The following is a 22,048-nucleotide window of genomic DNA, read 5'->3' on the forward strand; positions in this document are numbered from 1 at the left end:
AAATACTCTATGCTCTAGGTTAACAGGTAAATGGCATGTCTTGCTATAGACTAGTTAATAAAGTGACATACCAATTGGTATCTTGAAAGCTATTCTATAAGCCCATAAAGTATCACCAATCTTTCTGGATCAATCCTTCCAAGAGACATTAACCATCTTCTCCAAAATTATTTTTAGCTCTCGGTTGGATACCTCTACTTGTCCATTAGTTTGCAGATGATATGGAGTTACCACTTTATGTCTGACTCCATACTTTTGAAAAAGAGTTTCTAGTTATTATAGAAATAGGTTCCTCTATCACTAATCAGTGTTTTCGGAACTCCAAATGAATTGAAGATTGTCTTCTTCAAAAAATCAATTACAATCTTAGAATCATTAGTGGGTGATGACATGGCTTCCAACCACTTAGATATATAGTTGACGGCTAATCGTATGTAGAGGTTTGAATTTGAGGATGGAAAAATGAAAACAATTTTTTATATATCAAACAATTCCACTTCGAGTATGAAATTTTGTAGCATCTCATATCTGCAGGATAAATTTCTAGATCTTTGACATCTATCATATTTTTTAACAAAGTACCGGGCGTAAAAGAGTGGGCCAATAGAGGCCGCTTTGAAGTACTTTAGCCGCCATCCTCTCTTTACTAAAGTGGCTACCATAGTCTGAACTGTGGCAATGGCATAATACTCTTTGGATTTCTTCCTCAGGAATGCACCTCTGTATGATGTTATCAAAACATCTTTTGAAGAGGTATAAGTCATCTTATATGAAGTATCGAGAATCATAAATCAAATTTTTTTCTTTGATTCCAATTAAATACCTTAGCCATGTCAGCAACCATGGAATAACTTTAATGACTAAGAGTTGTTCATCTGAAAATTCTTTTTTGAGAGGCATTTGTGGTGCTTGAGGTTCTTCAGGATGGATTCTTGAAAGATAGTCTGCCATTAGATTTTTTTGTGCCTTTTCTATCCCAAATTTTCAAAACAAATTCTTGAAGCAGTAACACCAATCTTATCAACCTTGGCTTGGCATCCTATTTAGATAAAAGATGCTTAAGAGCAGAATGATCAATGTAAACTATGACTTTTGAACCAATTAAATAAAATCTAAATTTATCAAAAACAAACACTACAGCTAACAATTCTTTCTTAATTGCTATATAATTTTTCTGTGCATCGTTCAAAACCCGACTTGTATAGTAAATTAAACGTAACAACTTGTCTTTTCTTTATCCCAAGAATGTGCCTATGGCATAATCACTAGCATCACACATTATTTCAAAAAGCATAGACCAATTAGGAGGAGCAATTATTGGTACACACACAAGTTTACCTTTTAAAATTTCAAAAGCATGCAGACATTCTCTATTGAAAATAAATGGAACTTCTTTTATTAATAAACTACTCAGTGGTTTTATAATTTTTAAAAAATCTTTTATAAATTTCCTATAAAAGCGAGCTTACATGTCCTAAGAAACTTCTGATTGTTTTCACATTCACTGGTGGTAGTGATTTTTAATTACCTCTACCTTAGTTTTGTCAATCTCTATACCTTTAATTGAGATTCATTGTCCAAGAAGAATTTTTTCAGTGACCATAAAGTGGCATTTCTCCCAATTCAAAACTAGATTTGTTTCTTGGCACTTTTTCAAAACTAATGACAAGTGGTGCAAACAAGTATTAAATGTGTCACCAAATATAAAAAAATTATTAACATCTAAAAAAACCAATTCAACTAATTCAACAATTCAAAACTAATTCAACATTTTAATTTAACTAATTCTAATCCATTCACATGCAAATTACAGAAAAATTACCAAAATAAGCAAATTAAACTTGAATATTTTTTCTCTTAAATAAAGGTAAACAAAATTGCATTGAATTGGTGGTATTTAGAGAAAGAGATATCTGAAACTTGAGGAAAGAATTAGGACTAACAAAAAATTTTAACATATCAGCAACCAAAATCTAGGACCAGCAACAATAACAAATTTTACTCAACAAAAAATTAGGACAAGCAATAACAATAAATTAGGACCAGTAACAACAACAAATTTTACTGAAAAAAATTAAAACCATCAACCATTCTATGTAAAAGCATCAACAATTCGAAAAACTCATATCACATAATACAATGATGACTTTAAGCAACCTCGTCAAGTTTATCAAGAACAGACCAGCAGCAATAACAAATTTTATTCAAAAATTTGTGAATATACTAACCTCCAAAGACATTGTTGAGTTAAAGGAGAGGGTTTGGGATGCTGTTGCTCGACGAGGAAAAGGATGCTCGGTGACAATTACTACGATGAAATTTTAGAATGCAAATACCCTAAAATCAAAATAAAAATAACAGCAGTGAACCCTAAAATCAAAATCAAGAACAAATTAAAATGAAGAATAAATTAAAAAATAGCAACGAACCAAGAACATGGTTGAGCAAGAGCGTAACAAAACGACAATTTCAGACAGCTCCTACAGCAGTGCAATAGCTCAACGACGGCGTTGGCAACTCTAACACCGGCGTGCAGCTCGCCGACGAGCTCTTTCAACGAAGATGGTCGTGGCTCCGACAACGAGCCCTAGTAACGACGGCAGTAGCGCTACCCTTCTCTCTCCTTGTTCATCTCTCTCTCTTCCTCTCTACCTCGACAGCGGCAACGGCCTCCCCTTGCTCCGTCGACGCTGTCGTCTTCTGCTTCTCTCTCTTGCGTGTCACTCTCCCCCCTCTAGCTCTCTTCTCTACGACGGTGACGGCGAATGGCAGTCCTCCCTCCGCCGTCGCTATCCTCCCCTTTCCTCTTCTTATTATCTTCTTTTTCTCCACTCAATCCCTCATCCCCCTCCATCTTTTCTATATTTCTTTCTTTCTTTGTTGAGTGTGTGAGAGTTAGTGGGAGGGAATATTTGAAATTAGGGTTAGGGTTAGAGTTAAGTTTGAAAAATTATGAGTAGGGTTAGGGTTAGGATAGTGTAGAAATTTCAATAAAACTAAAAGGTAGAGTAGTAATTGAAATCAAGCATAATTTATTTAAATTATTTTAAAAATTTAATTTTTATTTGTCAACTTACTAATTACTTTTAAGTTTTGAATAATTTCTTTAATTTAAAATTAAAAGTATTCTACTTAATTTTTTTATTTATAAAATGCGATCCAAAATTTTAATATTTAAATTAAATCATATAAAATTTTAATTAGTTTTTAATTACTAAAATTTTTAAATTTTAAATTTATGAAATATCTAAAATCATAAAATATATATAAGAACCTTAATTAATTTAAGGTTTAATTACTCTACAGGTCCCTATAGTTTCACCAAATTTTTAATTAAGTCCCTATACTTTTTTCTTTTCAATTGGGTCCCTATACATTTTTTTTTTCAATTTAGTCCTTGTTAACGTTAAACGTTAAAAAAATGTTTGTAAATTATGAAATTACTTGTATACCCCTAGAGACCTAATTGAAAAGAAAAAAATATGGGTTCTAATTGAAAATTTAAAAAAAATATATAAATATTCAATAAAAGATATTCTTATAATCCCTATTTAATGATTCTACGACATAAAAAATATTTCTATAATCCCTTTTATTTTATCACTATCATTTTCCTTATTTATATACAATTGTACCAAAAATACCGTCCCTTTATTTTTTTGACTTTCAAAATACCTTATCTTAAGAATATACAAAAAAAGTAATGGTTAAAATGAAACAGAGAAATAGTAGTAATAAGTATAATATAAAATTCAATTTTCATCACTCAAGTAATGAAAGAACTTGCATATGACATATGATAACAAGAATCATTGATAGAATAATAACTAAAATTGTTTACAAAAATTGAGTTCTATATAATCCCTCAAACAAGAGAACCAATTTGGCTGATAAAAACTTAAAAACAAATATATTAAAGAAATTCCTAAAGGCTACTTGCTCTAGCATAAACAAATATTCCATCTCCCTTGGATATGATCTTTGCCTTGCAACTGATGCCAAGTGACGCACAGGCCGAGATGTGGAAAACCGAGATGCTACTGCACATCCACTGCAAAAAATGAAGCAAAGGACATTAGCACGCAAAAATTTCATCTATCAACCAGTATATCAGATACTGGAGCAATACAAACCTAAATTGCACATAGTTTACATCATTTTCATGCCAGATAACACATCTATCTCGTGATTTGGCTGTTCAGTATCATCCACACTTGGTTTACAAGCATTCCAGACCTGTAAAACCTTGAAGTTAGATAACAAATTGTAAAGCTGAAAATCCATTTCATTAAATACATGATTGGTTTAATTAAAGGAAACCTAAAGCCCTTTCCCCCCTCTTTTTTTTTTCTATGGGTTCTTTTCTTTCTTTCTCTTCTTCTGTCTCTGTGAGCATTAAACATCTTGATTGTAAACTTCTTTGAAGCTACTTAATATGCAAAGCTAAACACTCATGGGTACTCTTATAAATGGAAAACGATCAAACACCTCACAAGTTATTTCTATAGTAAATTTTAGTTTTGAGGCTGTCTTGTTAGCATATGATGACCATTAAAGCCTATACAATATGGCATTCAAATATATGATAGAGGAAATAAGAGATATTTTTATATTCAGACATGTATGATGTATGTATCAAGAGATATGTACCCTAGCAAGATTATCAGAGCTTCCAGTGACAAAGACAGTCCCATTAGCATTACCAGTGACAAAGACAGTGCTCTGCTTCATTTGAGACTTGAAAACAGGACGAAATTTGCTTAAATTAGGAGAATAATTAACAAGAAGACAAACATGAACATCATAATGCTGGATACCTTAAGAACTCTATCCTTTGTTACATTAAGCAGCTTTTCAATAACAATTTCGACTGAACTTTTCATGGCATCTTTCTGGAAAGAATAAATAGAAAGATAGAACAACCTCTTATTATATTCCAAAAAGCCCATAAAAGAAATATGTATGGTTGCATTTACCAATATAGGCAAGGGCACAATGAAACAAAGTGGAGTGCATAAAAAGGGATAAGAACCTGATTTTTAAGCATTTCAACAAGCATTGAAAGAGCAAGCTCTTTGATTGAGGAATCTGAATCATCCATCACCTCAAGCACAACTGTTAGAATCTGTCAGAATTCATCATCCAATGCCATAGTAGCTCCATTCAATCACATAATTTGAAAAAAAGGTTCAGACTTTCATAATTTGAAACCATCATAATACATCACACTTTCACAAATCCCCCATTGACAGCAAAATCAATTTAATAAAAATAGAAGCTGAATCTATTTAAAGCACCACCATCACAGCAACAACAGTCAAATAATGCCATATTTTTTTTTGAAAAAAAACACATAAATATCAAGTTTTAATACTGAAAAAATGAGGCTTTTTTCTTTGTCACTTACATGCAGAAACTTCGACTGCAGGGAGATGGAGCAGAGGCGTGGTCGGAGGTTCGGCAAGGTGCGACACAATGACTCCAGGCGAGGGCCTTCACCGCGACGGAACGAAGACGCCTGGGCCGGAGAAACCGTAGAGAAGACCTCTGACAACAACAATGCACAAGGGCCCAGCGCAGAGGGAAGGCGACAGAGGCAGGAGACAGAGACACACACGCCGTGGACAAACCGTTGCACTCGATCGCAGACACACGCCATCGACGGAGAAGAGGAGAGAAACTTAGGGTTTCTTTTTTACTTAGGAGTGAAATGCGAGGGGTTATTTGGGTATTAGGGAAAAATTCAGATTACTTCACCAAGTCTCTATAGCTAATTGCTAAGAATATTCTTTTTTTATCAGGAATATTCTGTTATCTCAAACGTTACACTGACGGCTGGAACTTAATTGAAAAAAAAATAAGGTACAGGGACTCAATTAAAAAGAAAAAAGTATAGGAACCTAATTGAAAATTCGGTGAACCTATAGAGACCTGCAGAGTAATTAAACCTTAATTTTAACTCAAATGATCAAAACCTAATTTAGTTACAAAACAGTCCTTAAATTTCGTAACAAACAAATAATTTGTTACAAACAATTTGAATTTTGTGACAAATTTTTTGTTATAAGACAATTGAAATTTTTGAAATAAATGGATATTTTGTTACAAAATAATTATATTTTTTTGTAGTGCTAAAATATGCTGCTTTTACCGCCGGTGACGACAAACATAGACAAGGCATATGATTAAGTGCGAGACGGTGACAAGATAGAGCGACAACGACATTTAGTGCGAGACCGGAAACAGTGAGATAGATACCGGAGATGAGAGAACTTGAGATTCAGAGAGAGTAAGGTAGGCATGGATTGAGGGCTTCGAGCACACAGCACAGATGGAGGAGAGAGGTGAGACGCGACTTGTGAGTACACGATACGGTGGATCCGATGAGAGGTGCGGTGACGGATGTGAGAATGCGGTGGCGGTGAACTGAGATCAGAGAGAGAGAGAGAGAGAGAGAGCTGGGGTGGCTACCATTTTGGAAGGTGAGGTGAGAGTGAAAGAGCTAAGGGTAGGTTCAGAAAGTGAGGAAGGAGTAACTAATTTTTTTTACCAAACAACATCGTTTTGGGATGGAGTTTTTTTATTTGAAATTATAAAAAATGAGATAAAATAATAATTTAGGATAATTATAATATATTAAAATTATTTTAACAATAATTAAAATATTTATTTATTCATTTATTAATGAATTTAAATAATTATTTTAATTTAAAATATAAAATTATTTAATGAATTTATTTTATTCATAAAATTAAATTTAAAATTTTAATTATTTAAATTAAATTTTTTAAAAATTATTTTACAATTACTTAAATTTTAATTCTAATTATGTACAATGACCAATTATTAAAAAAATGATATAACAGTTGATGAGCGGATAATTTGTACGCTTTTTGGCATTGTTTTTAGTATGTTTTTAGTATATTTTTATTAGTTTTTAGTTAAAATTCACTTTTCTGGACTTTACTATGAGTTTGTGTGTTTTTCTGTGATTTCAGGTATTTTCTGACTGAAATTGAGGGACCTGAGCAAAAATCTGATTCAGAGACTAAAAAGGACTGCAGATGCTATTGGATTCTGACCTCCCTGCACTCGAAGTGAATTTTCTGGAGCTACAGAAGCCCAATTAGCGCGCTCTTAACGGCGTTGGAAAGTAGACATCCTGGGCTTTCCAGCAATATATGATAGTCCATACTTTGCCCAAGATTTGATGGCCCAAACTGGCGTTCAAAGTCACCCTCAAGATTTCCAGCGTTAAACGCCGGAACTGGCACAAGGATGGGAGTTAAACGCCCAAACTGGCATAAAAGCTGGCGTTTAACTCCAAGAAGATTCTCTTCATGAAAATGCTTCAATGCTCAGCCCAAGCACACACCAAGTGGGCCCGGAAGTGGATTTTTATGTCATTTACTCATCTCTGTAAACCCTAGGCTACTAGTTTTCTATAAGTAGGACCTTTTACTATTGTATTTTAATCTTCGGATCTTTGGACATCTAGTTCTTAGATCATTGGGAGGCTGGCCATTCGGCCATGCCTAGACCTTGTTCTTATGTATTTTCAACGGTGGAGTTTCTACACACCATAGATTAAGGTGTGGAGCTCTGCTGTACCTCGAGTATTAATGCAATTACTATTGTTCTTCTATTCAATTCCGCTTGTTCTTGTTCTAAGATATCACTTGTTCTTCAACTTGATGAATGTGATGATCCGTGACACTCATCATCATTCTCACCTATGAACGTGTGACTGACAACCACCTCCGTTCTACCTTAGATTGAGTGAATATCTCTTGGATTCCTGATACACGATGCATGGTTGATCGCCTGACAACCGAGCGCTCACCTGACAACCGAGCCAGCCATTCCGTGAGATCAGAGTCTTCGTGGTATAGGCTAGAACTGATGGCGGCATTCAAGAGAATCCGGAAGGTCTAACCTTGTCTGTGGTATTCTGAGTAGGATTCAATGACTAAATGACTGTGACGTGCTTCAAACTCCTGAAGGCGGGGCGTTAGTGACAGACGCAAAAGAATCACTGGATTCTATTCCGGCCTGATTGAGAACCGACAGATGGATAGCCGTGCCGTGACAGGGTGCGTTGAACATTTCCACTGAGAGGATGGGAGGTAGCCACTGACAACGGTGAAACCCTTGCATAAGCTTGCCATGGAAAGGAGTAAGAAGGATTGGATGAAGACAGTAGGAAAGCAGAGAGACGGAAGGGACACAGCATCTTCATGCGCTTATCTGAAATTCCCACCAGTGAATTACATAAGTATCTCTATCTTTATCTTTATGATTTATTCGTATATCACCCATATCCATTTGAGTTTGCCTGACTAAGATTTACAAGGTGACCATAGCTTGCTTCATACCAACAATCTCTGTGGGATCGACCCTTACTCGCGTAAGGTTTATTACTTGGACGACCCAGTACACTTGCTGGTTAGTTGTGCGAAGTTGTGTTTATGCCATGGTATTGAACACCAAGTTTTTGGATTCATTACCGGGGATTATTTGATTTGTGAAAAGTATTGATCACAATTTCGCGCTATTAAGTTTTTGGCGCCGTTGCCGGGGATTGTTCGAGTATGGACAACTGACGGTTCATCTTGTTGCTTAGATTAGGTATTTTTTTTTTCAGAGTTCTTAAGAATGAATTCTAGTGTTTCATGATGATCTGTTGAAGTCTGGCTGGCTGTGAAGCCATGTCTAATTTCATTGGACCGAGGTTTCAACTTATCATCACAAGAGCTTGTTGATTTTTATCAATCTTGCTGTTGGAGCAGTGATCTGCTAAGACTTGGCTGGCCTTTGGCCATGTCTAGTATTTTGGACCGAAGCTTTCTTTGAAAGCTTGGCTGGCTGTGAAGCCATGTCTAATTCCTGGACCGGAGTCTTAGACTAAACATTGCATGATTCCTGGAATTCTCATTAAGAATTTTGATACCTTTATTTTCTTTTCCACTTAATTTTCGAAAAATCCAAAAAAAAAATTTACAAAATCATAAAATCCAAAAATTTCTTGTTTGATTCTAGTGTCTCATTTTAAGTTTGGTGTTAATTGCATGCATTCATTCATGTGTCTTAAGGATCTTCAAGTTGTTCTTGATGATTTCTTACTCTGATCTTTGAATTCTCTTGACTTGAGTGTTTATGTGTCTCATATGCATTCTCATTAGTGTCAGTAGTATACAAACTGCTGAGTTTGGTGTCTTGCATGCATTATTATTTGATTTTAGTTGCATTTTGATTATTCCTCACTATTAAAAATCCAAAAATATTTTTAATTTGTGTCTTCTCAAGTCAATAATACAGAGAATTGGAGATTCAGAACATACAGCAGAGGAATTGCACAGAAAAAGCTGGGCGTTCAAAACGCCCAGTGAAGAAGGACAGACTGGCGTTTAAACGCCAGCCAGGGTGCCTGGCTGGGCGTTTAACGCCCAAAAGGGTAGAGTTTTGGGCGTTAAACGCCAGAGTGTGCACCATTCTGGGCGTTTAACGCCAGGATGGCACAAGAGGGAAGATTTTGTTTTCAAATCAAATTTTTTTTAGTTTTCAAAATCTTTTCAAAATCAAATCTTTTTCAAATCAAATCTTTTCAATCAAATCTTTTTCAAAATCAATTTCTTTCTATTTTTAAAGATACTTGCTATCAATTAATGATTTGATTCAACATTTCAAGTATATTGCCTTTTCTGTTGAGAAAGGTTTAATGTTTGAATCATATCTTTTCTTGTTAGCCAAGTTATTAATTTTCAAAATCAAATCTTTTTAAATGTTTTTCAAATCATATCTTCTCAATCACATCTTTTTAAAAGCAATCATATCTTCTTAACCACATCTTTTTCAAAATAGTTTTCAATCAAATCTTTTTGATTTCTAGTTTCAAAATCTTTTTCAAAAATCACTTTACTTCCTTCTCAATCATGGTTTTCGAAAATCAATTAATGTTTTTCAAAATGTTTTCAAAATATTTTACTTAATTTTCGAAAATTGCTTCCCTTCTTCTCACATCCTTCTATTTATGGACTAACACTATTCCTTAATGCAAAATTCGAACTCCATCTTCTTTGATAAGTTCGAATTTTCTACTTTTGCCTTCCATTTTTCTTTTCCTCTGACACCTCAAGGAATCTCTATACTGTGACATAGAGGATTCCACATTTTCTTGTTCTCGTCTCTTTCTTATGAGCAGGAGCAAAGACAAAAGCATTCTTGTTGAGGCTGACCCTGAACCTGAAAGGACCTTGAAGCGAAAGCTAAGAGAAGCTAAGGCACAACTCTCTGTAGAGGACCTAACCGAATTCTTCAAAGAAGAAGAACCCATGGCAGCCGAAAACAACAACAATGCCAACAATGCAAGGAGGGTGCTGGGTGACTTTACTGCACCTACTCCCGATTTCTATGGGAGAAGCATCTCTATCCCTGCCATTGGAGCAAACAACTTTGAGCTTAAGCCTCAATTGGTTTCTCTAATGCAACAGAATTGCAAGTTCCATGGACTTCCATTGGAAGATCCTCATCAGTTCTTAGCTGAATTCTTGCAAATCTGTGACACTGTCAAGACCAATGGGGTTGACCCTGAGGTCTACAGACTTATGCTATTCCCTTTTGCTGTAAGAGACAGAGCTAGGATATGGTTGGACTCACAACCTAAAGAAAGTCTGAACTCTTGGGAAAAGCTAGTTAATGCCTTCTTGGCAAAGTTCTTTCCACCTCAAAAATTGAGTAAGCTTAGAGTGGAAGTCCAAACCTTCAGACAGAAGGAAGGAGAATCCCTCTATGAAGCTTGGGAAAGATACAAACAATTAATCAGAAAGTGTCTCTCTGACATGCTTTCTGAATGGAGCATCATAGGTATTTTCTATGATGGTCTCTCTGAACTATCCAAAATGTCTTTGGATAGCTCTGCTGGAGGATCTCTTCATCTGAAGAAGATGCCTAAAGAAGCTCAAGAGCTTATTGAAATGGTTGCAAATAACCAATTCATGTACACTTCTGAAAGGAATCCTGTGAACAATGGGACTAGTCAGAAGAAAGGAGTTCTTGAGATTGACACTCTGAATGCCATATTGGCTCAGAACAAAATATTGACTCAGCAAGTCAATCTGATTTCTCAAAGTCTATCTGGAATGCAAAATGCACCAAGCAGTACTAAGGAAGCTTCATCTGAAGAAGAAGCTTATGATCCTGAGAACCCTTCAATGGAAGAGGTGAATTACATGGGAGAACCCTATGGAAACACCTATAATCCTTCATGGAGGAATCATCCAAATCTCTCATGGAAGGATCAACAGAGACCTCAACAAGGCTTCAACAACAATAATGGTGGAAGAAACAGGTTTAGCAATAGCAAGCCTTTTCCATCATCTTCTCAACAACAGACAGAGAGTTCTAAGCAGAACTACTCTGACTTAGCAACCATGGTCTTTGATCTAATCAAAACCACTCAAAATTTCATGACTGAAACAAGGTCCTCCATTAGAAATTTGGAGGCACAAGTGGGTCAGCTGAGCAAGAAAATTACTGAACTCCCTCCTAGTACTCTTCCAAGCAATACAGAAGAAAGTCCAAAAGGAGAGTGCAAAGCCATCAACATGGCCGAATTAGGAGAGGAGGAAGAGGCAGTAAACGCCACTGAGGAAGACCTCAATGGACATCCACTGGCCTCCAATGAGTTCCCCAATGAGGAACCATGGGAATCTGAGGCTCAAAATGAGACCATAGAGATTCCATTTGAACTTACTTCTGCCATTCATGAGCTCTGATGAGTATTCTTCCTCTGAAGAGGATGAGTATGTCACTGAAGAGCAAGTTGCCAAATACATTGGAGCAATCATGAAGCTAAATGACAAGTTGTTTGGAAATGAGACTTGGGAGGATGAACCCCCTTTGCTCACCAAAGAACTGGATGACTTGTCTAGGCAGAAATTACCTCAAAAGAGACAGGATCCTGGGAAGTTTTCAATACCTTGTACCATAGGCACCATGACCTTCAAGAAGGCCTTGTGTGACTTAGGGTCAAGTGTAAACCTCATGCCTCTCTCTGTAATGGAGAAGCTAGGGATCTTTGAGGTGCAAGCTGTAAAAATCTCACTAGAGATGGCAGACAACTCAAGAAAACAAGCTTATGGACTTGTAGAGGATGTTTTGGTAAAAGTTAAAGACCACTACATCCCTGCCGATTTCATAGTCCTAGAGACTGGGAAGTGCATGGATGAATCCATCATCCTTGGCAGACCCTTCCTAGCCACAGCAAAGGCTGTGATTGATGTTGATAGAGGAGAATTGATCATTCAAGTGAATGAAGAATCCTTTGTGTTTAAGGCTCAAGGATATCCCTCTGTCACCATGGAGAGGAAGCATGAGGAGCTTCTCTCAAAACAGAGCCAAACAGAGCCCCCACAGTCAAACTCTAAGTTTGGTGTTGGGAGGCCACAACCAACTTCTAAGTTTGGTGTTGAAACCCCACATTCAAACTCTAAGTTTGGTGTTGGGAGGTTCCAACATTGCTCTGAGCATTTCTGAGGCTCCATGAGAGCCCTCTGTCAAGCTACTGACATTAAAGAAGCGCTTGTTGGGAGGCAACCCAATGTTATATTTTATCTATTTTCTTTTGTTATTTTATGTTTTTTGTAGGTTGATGATCATGAGAAGTCACAAAATCAATGAAAAAAAAGAAAAAAACAGAATGAAAAACAGAAAGAAAAACAGCACACCCTGGAGGAGAGCGTGCTGGCGTTTAAACGCCAGTAAGGCTAGCTGTTGGGCGTTTAACGCCCAGTCTGGCACCATTCTGGGCGTTTAACGCCAGAAAGGGGCACCAGACTGGCGTTAAACGCCAGAAAAGGGCAAGAAGCTGGCGTTAAACGCCAGAAATGGGCACCAGCCCGGCGTTTAACGCTAGAATTGGCTCAAAACGCATTTTTGCATGCCATTTGGTGCAGGGATGACTTTTCCTTGACACCTCAGGATCTGTGGACCCCACAGGATCCCCACCTACCCTACCACTCTCTCTCTTCTTCACCCATTCACCAATCACCTCAACACCTCTTCCCCAAAAACCCTTCACCTATCAAATCCCATCTTTCTCTTCACCACTCACATCCATCCTTCATAAAACCCCACCTACCTCACCATTCAAATTCAAACCACTTTCCCACCCAAACCCACCCTCACTTGACCGAACCTTACCCCTCTTCCCACTCCTATATAAACCCATCTTCACTCCTTCATTTTCACACAACCTAAACACCACTTCTTCCCCTTTTTGGCCGAACCACAAAGCCATTCCCTTTCCCTTCATTTCTTCTTCTTCTACTCTCTTCTTTCTTCTTTTGCTCGAGGACGAGCAAACCTTTTAAGTTTGGTGTGGTAAAAGCATTGCTTTTTGTTTTTCCATAACCATTTATGGCATCCAAGGCCGGAGAAACCACTAGAAAGAGGAAAGGGAAGGCAAAAGCTTCTATCTCCGAGTCATGGGAGATGGAGAGATTCATCTCAAGGGTGCATCAAGACCACTTCTATGAAGTTGTGGCCTTGAAGAAGGTGATCCCCGAGGTCCCTTTTTCACTCAAAAAGAGTGAATATCCGGAGATCCGACATGAGATCCGAAGAAGAGGTTGGGAAGTCCTTACCAACCCCATTCAACAAGTCGGAATCTTAATGGTTCAAGAGTTCTATGCCAATGCATGGATCACCAAGAACCATGATCAAAGTGTGAACCCGGATCCAAAGAATTGGCTTACTATGGTTCATGGGAAATACTTGGATTTTAGTCCGGAAAATGTAAGGTTGGCATTCAACTTGCCCATGATGCAAGGAGATGAACATCCTTACACTAGAAGGGTCAACTTTGATCAAAGGTTGGACCAAGTCCTCACAGTCATTTGTGAAGAGGGCGCCCAATGGAAGAGAGATTCAAGAGGAAAGCCGGTTCAATTGAGAAGGCATAACCTCAAACCCGTGGCTAGAGGATGGTTAGAGTTTATACAACGCTCAATCATTCCCACTAGCAACCGGTCCGAAGTTACCATAGACCGGGCTATCATGATTCATAGCATCATGATTGGAGAAGAAATAGAAGTTCATGAGGTTATATCCCAAGAACTGTATAAGGTGGCGGACAAGTCCTCTACCTTGGCAAGGTTAGCCTTTCCTCATCTCATTTGTCACCTCTGTTATTCAGTTGGAGTTGACATAGAGGGAGACATTCCCATTGATGAGGACAAGCCCATCACTAAGAAGAGGATGGAGCACACAAGAGACCCCACTCATCATGAGATCCCTGAGATTCCTCAAGGGATGCACTTTCCTCCACAAAACTATTGGGAGCAACTAAACACCTCCCTAGGAGAATTGAGTTCCAACATGGGACAACTAAGGGTGGAGCACCAAGAACACTCCATCATCCTCCATGAAATTAGAGAAGATCAAAGAATCATGAGAGAGGAGCAACAAAGACAAGGAAGAGACATTGAGGAGCTCAAGCACTCCATAGGATCTTCAAGAGGAAGAACAAGCCGCCATCACTAAGGTGGACCCGTTCTTTAATTTCCTTGTTCTTTATTTTTCTGTTTTTCGAATTTTAGTGCTTATGTTTATCTATGTTTGTGTCTTGTGATCATTAGTGTCTTAGTGTCTATGCCTTAAAGTTATGAATGTCCTATGAATCCATCACCTTTCTTGAATGAAAAATGTGCTTAATTGAAAAAGAAAAGAATTGCATGAATTTTGAATTTTATAACAGTTTAATTATTTTGATGTGGTGGCAATATTTTTGTTTTCTGAATGTATGCTTAAACAGTGCATATGTCTTTTGAATTTGTGGTTCATGAATGTTGGCTCTTGAAAGAATGATGAAAAAGGAGACATGTTACTGAGGATCTGAAAAATCATTAAAATGATTCTTGAAGCAAGAAAAAAACAGTGAACACAAAAAAAAAATCGAAAAAAAAGGGGGAGGAAAAGAAAAAGAAAGAAAAAGAAAGAAATAAAGTTGTGATCCAAGGCAAGAAGAGTGTGCTTAAGAACCCTGGATACCTCTAATTGGGGACTCTAGCAAAGCTGAGTCACAATCTGAAAAGGTTCACCCAATTATGTGTCTGTGGCATGTATGTATCCGGTGGTAATACTGGAAGACAGAGTGCTTTGGGCCACAGCCAAGACTCAATAAGTAGCTTTGTTCAAGAATCATCATACTTAACTAGGAGAATCAATGACACTATCTGGACTCTGAGTTCCTAAAGAAGCCAACCATTCTGAATTTCAAAGGATAGAGTGAGATGCCAAAACTATTCAGAGGCAAAAAGCTAAAAGCCCCGCTCATCTAATTAATACTGATCTTCATAGATGTTTTTGGAATTCATTGCATATTCTCTTCTTTTTATCTTATTTGATTTTCAGTTGCTTGAGGACAAGCAACAATTTAAGTTTGGTGTTGTGATGAGCGGATAATTTGTACGCTTTTTGGCATTGTTTTTAGTATGTTTTTAGTATGATCTAGTTAGTTTTTAGTATATTTTTAATAGTTTTTAGTTAAAATTCACTTTTCTGGACTTTACTATGAGTTTGTGTGTTTTTCTATGATTTCAAGTATTTTCTGACTGAAATTGAGGGACCTGAGCAAAAATCTGATTCAGAGACTAAAAAGGACTGCAGATGCTGTTGGATTCTGACCTCCCTGCACTCGAAGTGGATTTTCTGGAGCTACAGAAACCCAATTGGCGCGCTCTTAACGGCGTTGGAAAATAGACATCCTGGGCTTTCCAGCAATATATGATAGTCCATACTTTGCCCAAGATTTGATGGCCCAAACTGGCGTTCAAAGTCACCCTCAAGATTTCCAGCGTTAAACGCCGGAACTGGCACAAGGATGGGAGTTAAACGCCCAAACTGGCATAAAAGCTGGCGTTTAACTCCAAGAAGATTCTCTACACGAAAATGCTTCAATTCTCAGTCCAAGCACACACCAAGTGGGCCCGGAAGTGGATTTTTATGTCATTTACTCATCTCTGTAAACCCTAGGCTACTAGTTTTCTATAAGTAGGACCTTTTACTATTGTATTTTAATCTTCGGATCTTTGGACATCTAGTTCTTAGATCATTGGGAGGCTGGCCATTCGGCCATGCCTAGACCTTGTTCTTATGTATTTTCAACGGTGGAGTTTCTACACACCATAGATTAAGGTGTGGAGCTCTGCTGTACCTCGAGTATTAATGCAATTACTATTGTTCTTCTATTCAATTCCGGTTGTTCTTGTTCTAAGATATCACTTGTTCTTCAACTTGATGAATGTGATGATCCGTGACACTCATCATCATTCTCACCTATGAACGTGTGACTGACAACCACCTCCGTTCTACCTTAGATTGAGTGAATATCTCTTGGATTCCTGATACACGATGCATGGTTGATCGCCTGACAACCGAGCGCTCGCCTGACAACCGAGCCAGCCATTCCGTGAGATCAGAGTCTTCGTGGTATAGGCTAGAACTGATGGCGGCATTCAAGAGAATCCAGAAGGTCTAACCTTGTCTGTGGTATTCTGAGTAGGATTCAATGACTGAATGACTATGACGTGCTTCAAACTCCTGAAGGCGGGGCGTTAGTGACAGACGCAAAAGAATCACTGGATTCTATTCCGGCCTGATTGAGAACCGACAGATGGATAGTCGTGCCGTGACAGGGTGCGTTGAACATTTCCACTGAGAGGATGGGAGGTAGCCACTGACAACGGTGAAACCCTTGCATAAGCTTGCCATGGAAAGGAGTAAGAAGGATTGGATGAAGACAGTAGGAAAGCAGAGAGACGGAAGGGACACAGCATCTTCATGCGCTTATCTGAAATTCCCACCAATGAATTACATAAGTATCTCTATCTTTATCTTTATGTTTTATTCGTATATCACCCATATCCATTTGAGTTTGCCTGACTAAGATTTACAAGGTGACCATAGCTTGCTTCATACCAACAATCTCTGTGGGATCGACCCTTACTCGCGTAAGGTTTATTACTTGGACGACCCAGTACACTTGCTGGTTAGTTGTGCGAAGTTGTGTTTATGCCATGGTATTGAACACCAAGTTTTTGGATTCATTACCGGGGATTATTTGATTTGTGAAAAGTATTGATCACAATTTCGCACTATCAACAGTCCTAATTCATTAAAACTGTGATCATAGACTTTTTTAATTTTATGCCATTCTTTAAATCTGTGACCATAAATTCCTTTATGTCACCATAGATCCTTGACCATAGACCCTTTTAGGTCACTTTTTTTTTGTAAAACTGTGACCATAGATCCTTTTAAATCATTCTTCAAAATCGTGAGTCACCCTCCAAAATCGTGACTATAGACTCATTTTAGGTTACCGTTTTATAAAACCGTGATTATAGACCCTTTTAGGTCATTGTTCAAAACCGTGACCATAGATCCTTTTAGGCCACTCTCAAAAATCGTGACTGTAGATTCATTTTAGGTCACCCTTTTGTAAAACTGTGACCATAGATCCTTTTAGGTCACTTTTCGAAACTGTGACCATAGGTCCGTTTAGGCTACCCACCAAAATCGTGACCATAGACCATTTTAGGTCACTTTTCAAAACCGTGACCATAGATCCTTTTAGACCACCCAAAAAACCATGACCATAACTCTTTTGTAAAACTATGACTATAGACCCCTTTTAAGTCACTCTTCAAAATCGTGACCGTAAACTCCTTTTGGTCATCCTTCAAAACTGTGATCATAGACCTTGTCTCCCTTTTTTGAAAAATCGTGACCATATACTCTTTTAGGTCACTCTTCAAAACTGTGACTATAGATCTCCCTTGGTCACCCTCCAAAATTGTGACCATAGATCCTTTTAGGTTACTCTTCAAAATCATGAACATAGGCCCTTTTAGGTCATTCTATTTTAAAAAACCGTAACCAGAGATCCTTTTAGGTCACTCTTTAAAATCGTGACCATAAATCCCTTTAGGACATCTTCTAAAACCATGACCATAGGTACTTTTAGACCATGAATTTTAAAAAAGTCGTGACCAAAATTATTTTTAGGTCACACCCAAAAACCGTATTTATAGAGGGTCTATGGTCACAATTTTTTACCGTGACTAAAAAAATTGCAGTCATAGATAAAAAATGTTGTAGTGACATGAGACATGTTTAAAAATTTTGTTGGCTACTTTGAGAAATGAGGGGTATGTCTAAAATAAGCACAACAATTTTGTACATATTGAATGTGCCACATTTTTATAAATCATTGGATTTTATTAAATGTAAATAAAAAAAACTACTATAAAAAAAGAGCATTAATAAATTATAATAAATATAGAATACACTAGACATTACAAGTACATAAATAAATAAATATCTTTTAATATACAATATTTAAATGACAAACATTATCTTTTATTTTTAAATAAAAAATATAAAAACATAAATCTTTTTTATTTTTGAAATCAATTATCATGTAATACAATTTTTAAAATATTAAAATAATATTCTAAACTACAACATAAAAATATAAAATAATTAAATTTTATTTTTCATTATTTGAAAAATAATTAAATTTTTATATTAAAATTTATTAACTAATTATCTTGTTAAAATATTATTTTATAATATAAATTTTTATAAAAAATATTTATAATATATAATTTATTTAAAATATCATATATAATAGATAGAATTCTCAAATTTAAAGGCCTCGCCGCTAGGGGTGGAAACAGGCCAGGTCAGGCCAGGCTTTGCTCTTAAAAGGCCTGGCCTGTCATACAATTGATTGGCCTGAGCCTGGTCTGCAGTCTGTTATAGCCTCTTTATAAAGTACTAGACCTGGCCTATTATTTAGTCTGGCCTGGCCTGAAACCTGTTAAAAGGCCTGATAATTTTTTTTACAAAAATAAAAATATTATTTAAAAAAATTATTTTTTAATAAAAATAGTTATATGTAATATGTCATATATTTAATATTTTATAAAAAAATTTAAACTTTTAACATATTTAAAATATACAAAAATATTTATAATAAAATATAATAAATTTAAAATATCTCATAATTTTGTTAATAATAAATAATTATTTATATATTTAATTATATTTTAACAGGTCCAGGCAGACCTGACAAGCCTATAAGGCTAATTAGTAAGCCTGGGCCTGGCCTATTAATATATTAAGACTTTTAAAAAAGCCTGGGCCTGTACCTATTTTATAACGGGTCAGGCCAGGCCAGGCCAAACACAGGCCAGGCTGCAGGCCCTGGCAGGCCGCCTGACATTTTTCCACCTCTACTCGCCGCTTTCAAGTCCCACCCTCGACAACCTCTCAACTTCAGGAGTTGTTGAAAGTAGCAATTGCTGCCTTCGACGTCGTCCCTAACACCTACGGTCCACTCCAATCCGTGCTGTCACATATTCCCCTAGATGCATCTCTAATTCAGGCTCTAGTGTCGCCTCCTTCGTCATCCCATCCATTCTTTGTTTGGCGATGGCGGTCCCTCTTTTTGTCATTGCTATCTTCTACTCTTCCTTCTTCTTTCCTCTTTTTTCTTTTTTTTTTCTCTTTTGTTCTCTCTTTGTTCTGATTTTAAAATATGTTTATGATATTGTTGTTGTTCTTGTTATAATTGTTGTTGGTAGTAGCGAATTGCAAAGAGGGATGATGATAGAGGTGTGGTGGTAGGGTGAGAGGTGGAATGGGATTAGGAGGTGAGAGGTAGGGGCTGTAAAGAGTAGTGTTGGCTGTGGATGGGAGAATGTGAGAGGATAAACTTAGAATGTAAAATTTTGAATGAGAACATTTTAAGAAAGTAATATTATAAAAGTTTCAGTCTCCTTCTCTAAAATTCACTAAATTTCAATCTCCTAATTTAGTCTCAATATCCTATACCAAACTTTACCTAGCTTTCTTTGCCTATGTTGTATTTTGTATCGATGGATCATTAACAAATAATGGTGTCAATTTACAAAATTCTAACACCCTTACTAAAAAATTAACGGTCACATAATCTTTTCATTGGATCCTATAGCAAAATGATTCATGCTCAAATTACTTCTATTGGTGCGAAAGAACTGTATCTCAATAATATATATCCTCCTTTTTCATGTAAAGGTCTCAAATTTAAAACTCACTTATGACAAAAAATAATATTTTCATTAGTTCTTTTTGTGAAATGTGTTTATAAAATATTAATAAAAAATTAGATCTTACATTAAAATTTAAAATAAATCTTAAACAAATCTTTAACTTATTTTTTCTTAAAATATTGAAGATAATAATTATCTAAGTCAGACAACAACTAACATAGTTCATTTTTAATATAGACTAGTGTTCATATCCTGACCCAAACATAAAAGCTAGATCTAAATAAACAAATCCAATTACACATGAAGTCCAAAAAATCCAACAGATCCACCAAAATCATGTTGGTTAGACATGTGGGTCAAATTGCCTGATTTGCTCAGGACTTCAGTTTCACAATCCACGCCTGACCTAACTTGCATGACAAGTAATACCATGTCAAACATCATATTAGAGATTATCCATAACTCGGTCACCACCACAACGGAAGATAACTTCCTAGATATTAAGGAAGAATCTACCCACCGTTACAAGGTGGAAAGATACATGATTGATGGTCAAGTCATTACCTACCTCTATAAATATCTCATCAAATTGGGAATGGATCCTCTCAATTATTAATAAAAATTGAGAGTGTAAAGTGTAATTTCTAACTATTTATTGCTCTCTCTTTCATATTTATTTTTGGTCCCACTTATAAAATTAATGGTGAGAAATCACACTTTACTCCCTCAGACCTCAATTGTTAAAAAAATTGAGATGAAAAATTGAGATGATCCATTTCCTAATTCAGGTATTTCTCAATTCCAATACACTTAAATATACCTTAAACTTTTACTAACTTAAGCATCAGAGTCTGTTGTGGGTATTCCCATTATCATCCACTTAAAGACATTGGACAACTTCACCCCACTAGTAAACAAATCGAAACTTCATCCAAAGAAGTTTGGATTTCACCTCTAGGTCCAAACTATATTAGTTTCAGGTATTTTTTCGGAACAGCTAGTAATATTATATTATATGAAAACTTGAATATATTTATATTTACTTGTTTGTGTAGCTGAATTCCGTACACAGTTGTTTAACCCTAAACAACTCGTGATCTTCTCAATTCTGTGAGATTCCGTATCACTTTTTCCGAACTACGAACATGGAACCACACTGCCTTGCAAATTTGAGTCTCCATGAAAACAATATCTCCTATAGTAGCCACGCTCACATTCTTTTTGGTCTTAGACTCTTAGGTTCTAAAATAATTTTCTTTGGGAATTGAACCAAATCAATTCAAGTTATGTTTTTTATAGATTCTTTAATTATTGAGTTATAATTGATTTTATGTCAATTATTTTATATAAAAATAAGTGGCCCAACAAATATTTATAATACGCATAAATTTTAAATGCAATTTTTATAAATGCTAATATAATAAAAAAATAAAAAATATTTTGTGTACATAAAAAAATTAGTTACCAAATATATATATATAAAAGAAAATTTAGCTCAAGTCCTTCCAAATCTTCTTATTTATTTAAATTCCATTTTAATTTTTTTCTTAACGAATTTTTTTTTAAATAAAGGTAGGATTTAGAGAAGTGAAATACATAAAATGGCAGAATGAGATGGTGGTAAGAGCGTGGGAGAGAATGGCAAAATGCAATTACATCTTTGAAATTTTGAGTTGTTATAGAATAAAATAACATTATTTTGCATTGGTAAAGACTTGCAATATTTTGAATATTAAAAAAATGTTCCAATTTTAAGATTGAGGGTAAGTAACATAATGATCATAATAGTGATGGTAACTAACTTGAGTTGTTTGTTCGTCTGCTTAAGTAAGTATCGAAAATTTTAATCTCACTTTATGTATGTAATAATTTATTGACTAACAACAGACCCTTAAATAGAATTCAGATCTGTGACGAATTAGTCTTTGATCTATCGAACTAAAACTACTGTC

The 22,048-nt window shown here is 36.0% G+C and overlaps 1 protein-coding gene and 1 long non-coding RNA gene across 4 annotated transcripts; both read right to left on the reverse strand.

The window, feature by feature from the left end:
• Positions 1-455: 455 nt before the first annotated feature.
• Positions 456-2,961, reverse strand: LOC112794333 (uncharacterized). The gene is made up of 3 exons (XR_003198818.3): positions 2,430-2,961; positions 2,229-2,337; positions 456-1,039 (listed from the first exon to the last, which is right to left on the reverse strand). It is a non-coding gene; the product is annotated as an uncharacterized lncRNA (long non-coding RNA).
• An 847-nt stretch (positions 2,962-3,808) lies between these two features.
• LOC112794334 (uncharacterized) lies at positions 3,809-5,721 on the reverse strand. Of its 3 annotated transcripts, XM_025836390.3 has the most exons (6): positions 5,408-5,721; positions 5,033-5,125; positions 4,818-4,892; positions 4,651-4,737; positions 4,134-4,236; positions 3,812-4,051 (listed from the first exon to the last, which is right to left on the reverse strand). In XM_025836390.3, the coding sequence occupies exons 1-5, from the start codon at positions 5,657-5,659 to the stop codon at positions 4,150-4,152; spliced, it is 594 nt and encodes a 197-aa protein (XP_025692175.1). In that variant the 5' UTR covers positions 5,660-5,721; the 3' UTR covers positions 3,812-4,051; positions 4,134-4,149. The 3 variants fall into 3 exon arrangements, with proteins under 3 accessions (XP_025692176.1, XP_072091809.1, XP_025692175.1); XM_025836391.3 differs by lacking the exon at positions 4,651-4,737 and having other exon boundaries at positions 3,809-4,051; XM_072235708.1 differs by lacking the exon at positions 4,818-4,892 and having other exon boundaries at positions 3,811-4,051.
• Positions 5,722-22,048: the final 16,327 nt, after the last annotated feature.

This window comes from Arachis hypogaea, chromosome 4, assembly GCF_003086295.3.
Source record: "Arachis hypogaea cultivar Tifrunner chromosome 4, arahy.Tifrunner.gnm2.J5K5, whole genome shotgun sequence".
In the NCBI taxonomy this organism is placed as follows: Eukaryota; Viridiplantae; Streptophyta; class Magnoliopsida; order Fabales; family Fabaceae; genus Arachis; species Arachis hypogaea.

Coding starts and splice junctions, on each gene's coding strand:
- LOC112794334 (XM_025836390.3), bottom strand. CDS start 5,659: ATGGCGTGTGTCTGCGATCGAGTGCAACGGTTTGTCCACGGCGTGTGT. Junction 5,126..5,407: donor TGCAGTCGAAGTTTCTGCAT/GTAAGTGACAAA, acceptor GAATTCTGACAG/ATTCTAACAGTTGTGCTTGA. Junction 4,738..4,817: donor CAAAGGATAGAGTTCTTAAG/GTATCCAGCATT, acceptor CCTGTTTTCAAG/TCTCAAATGAAGCAGAGCAC.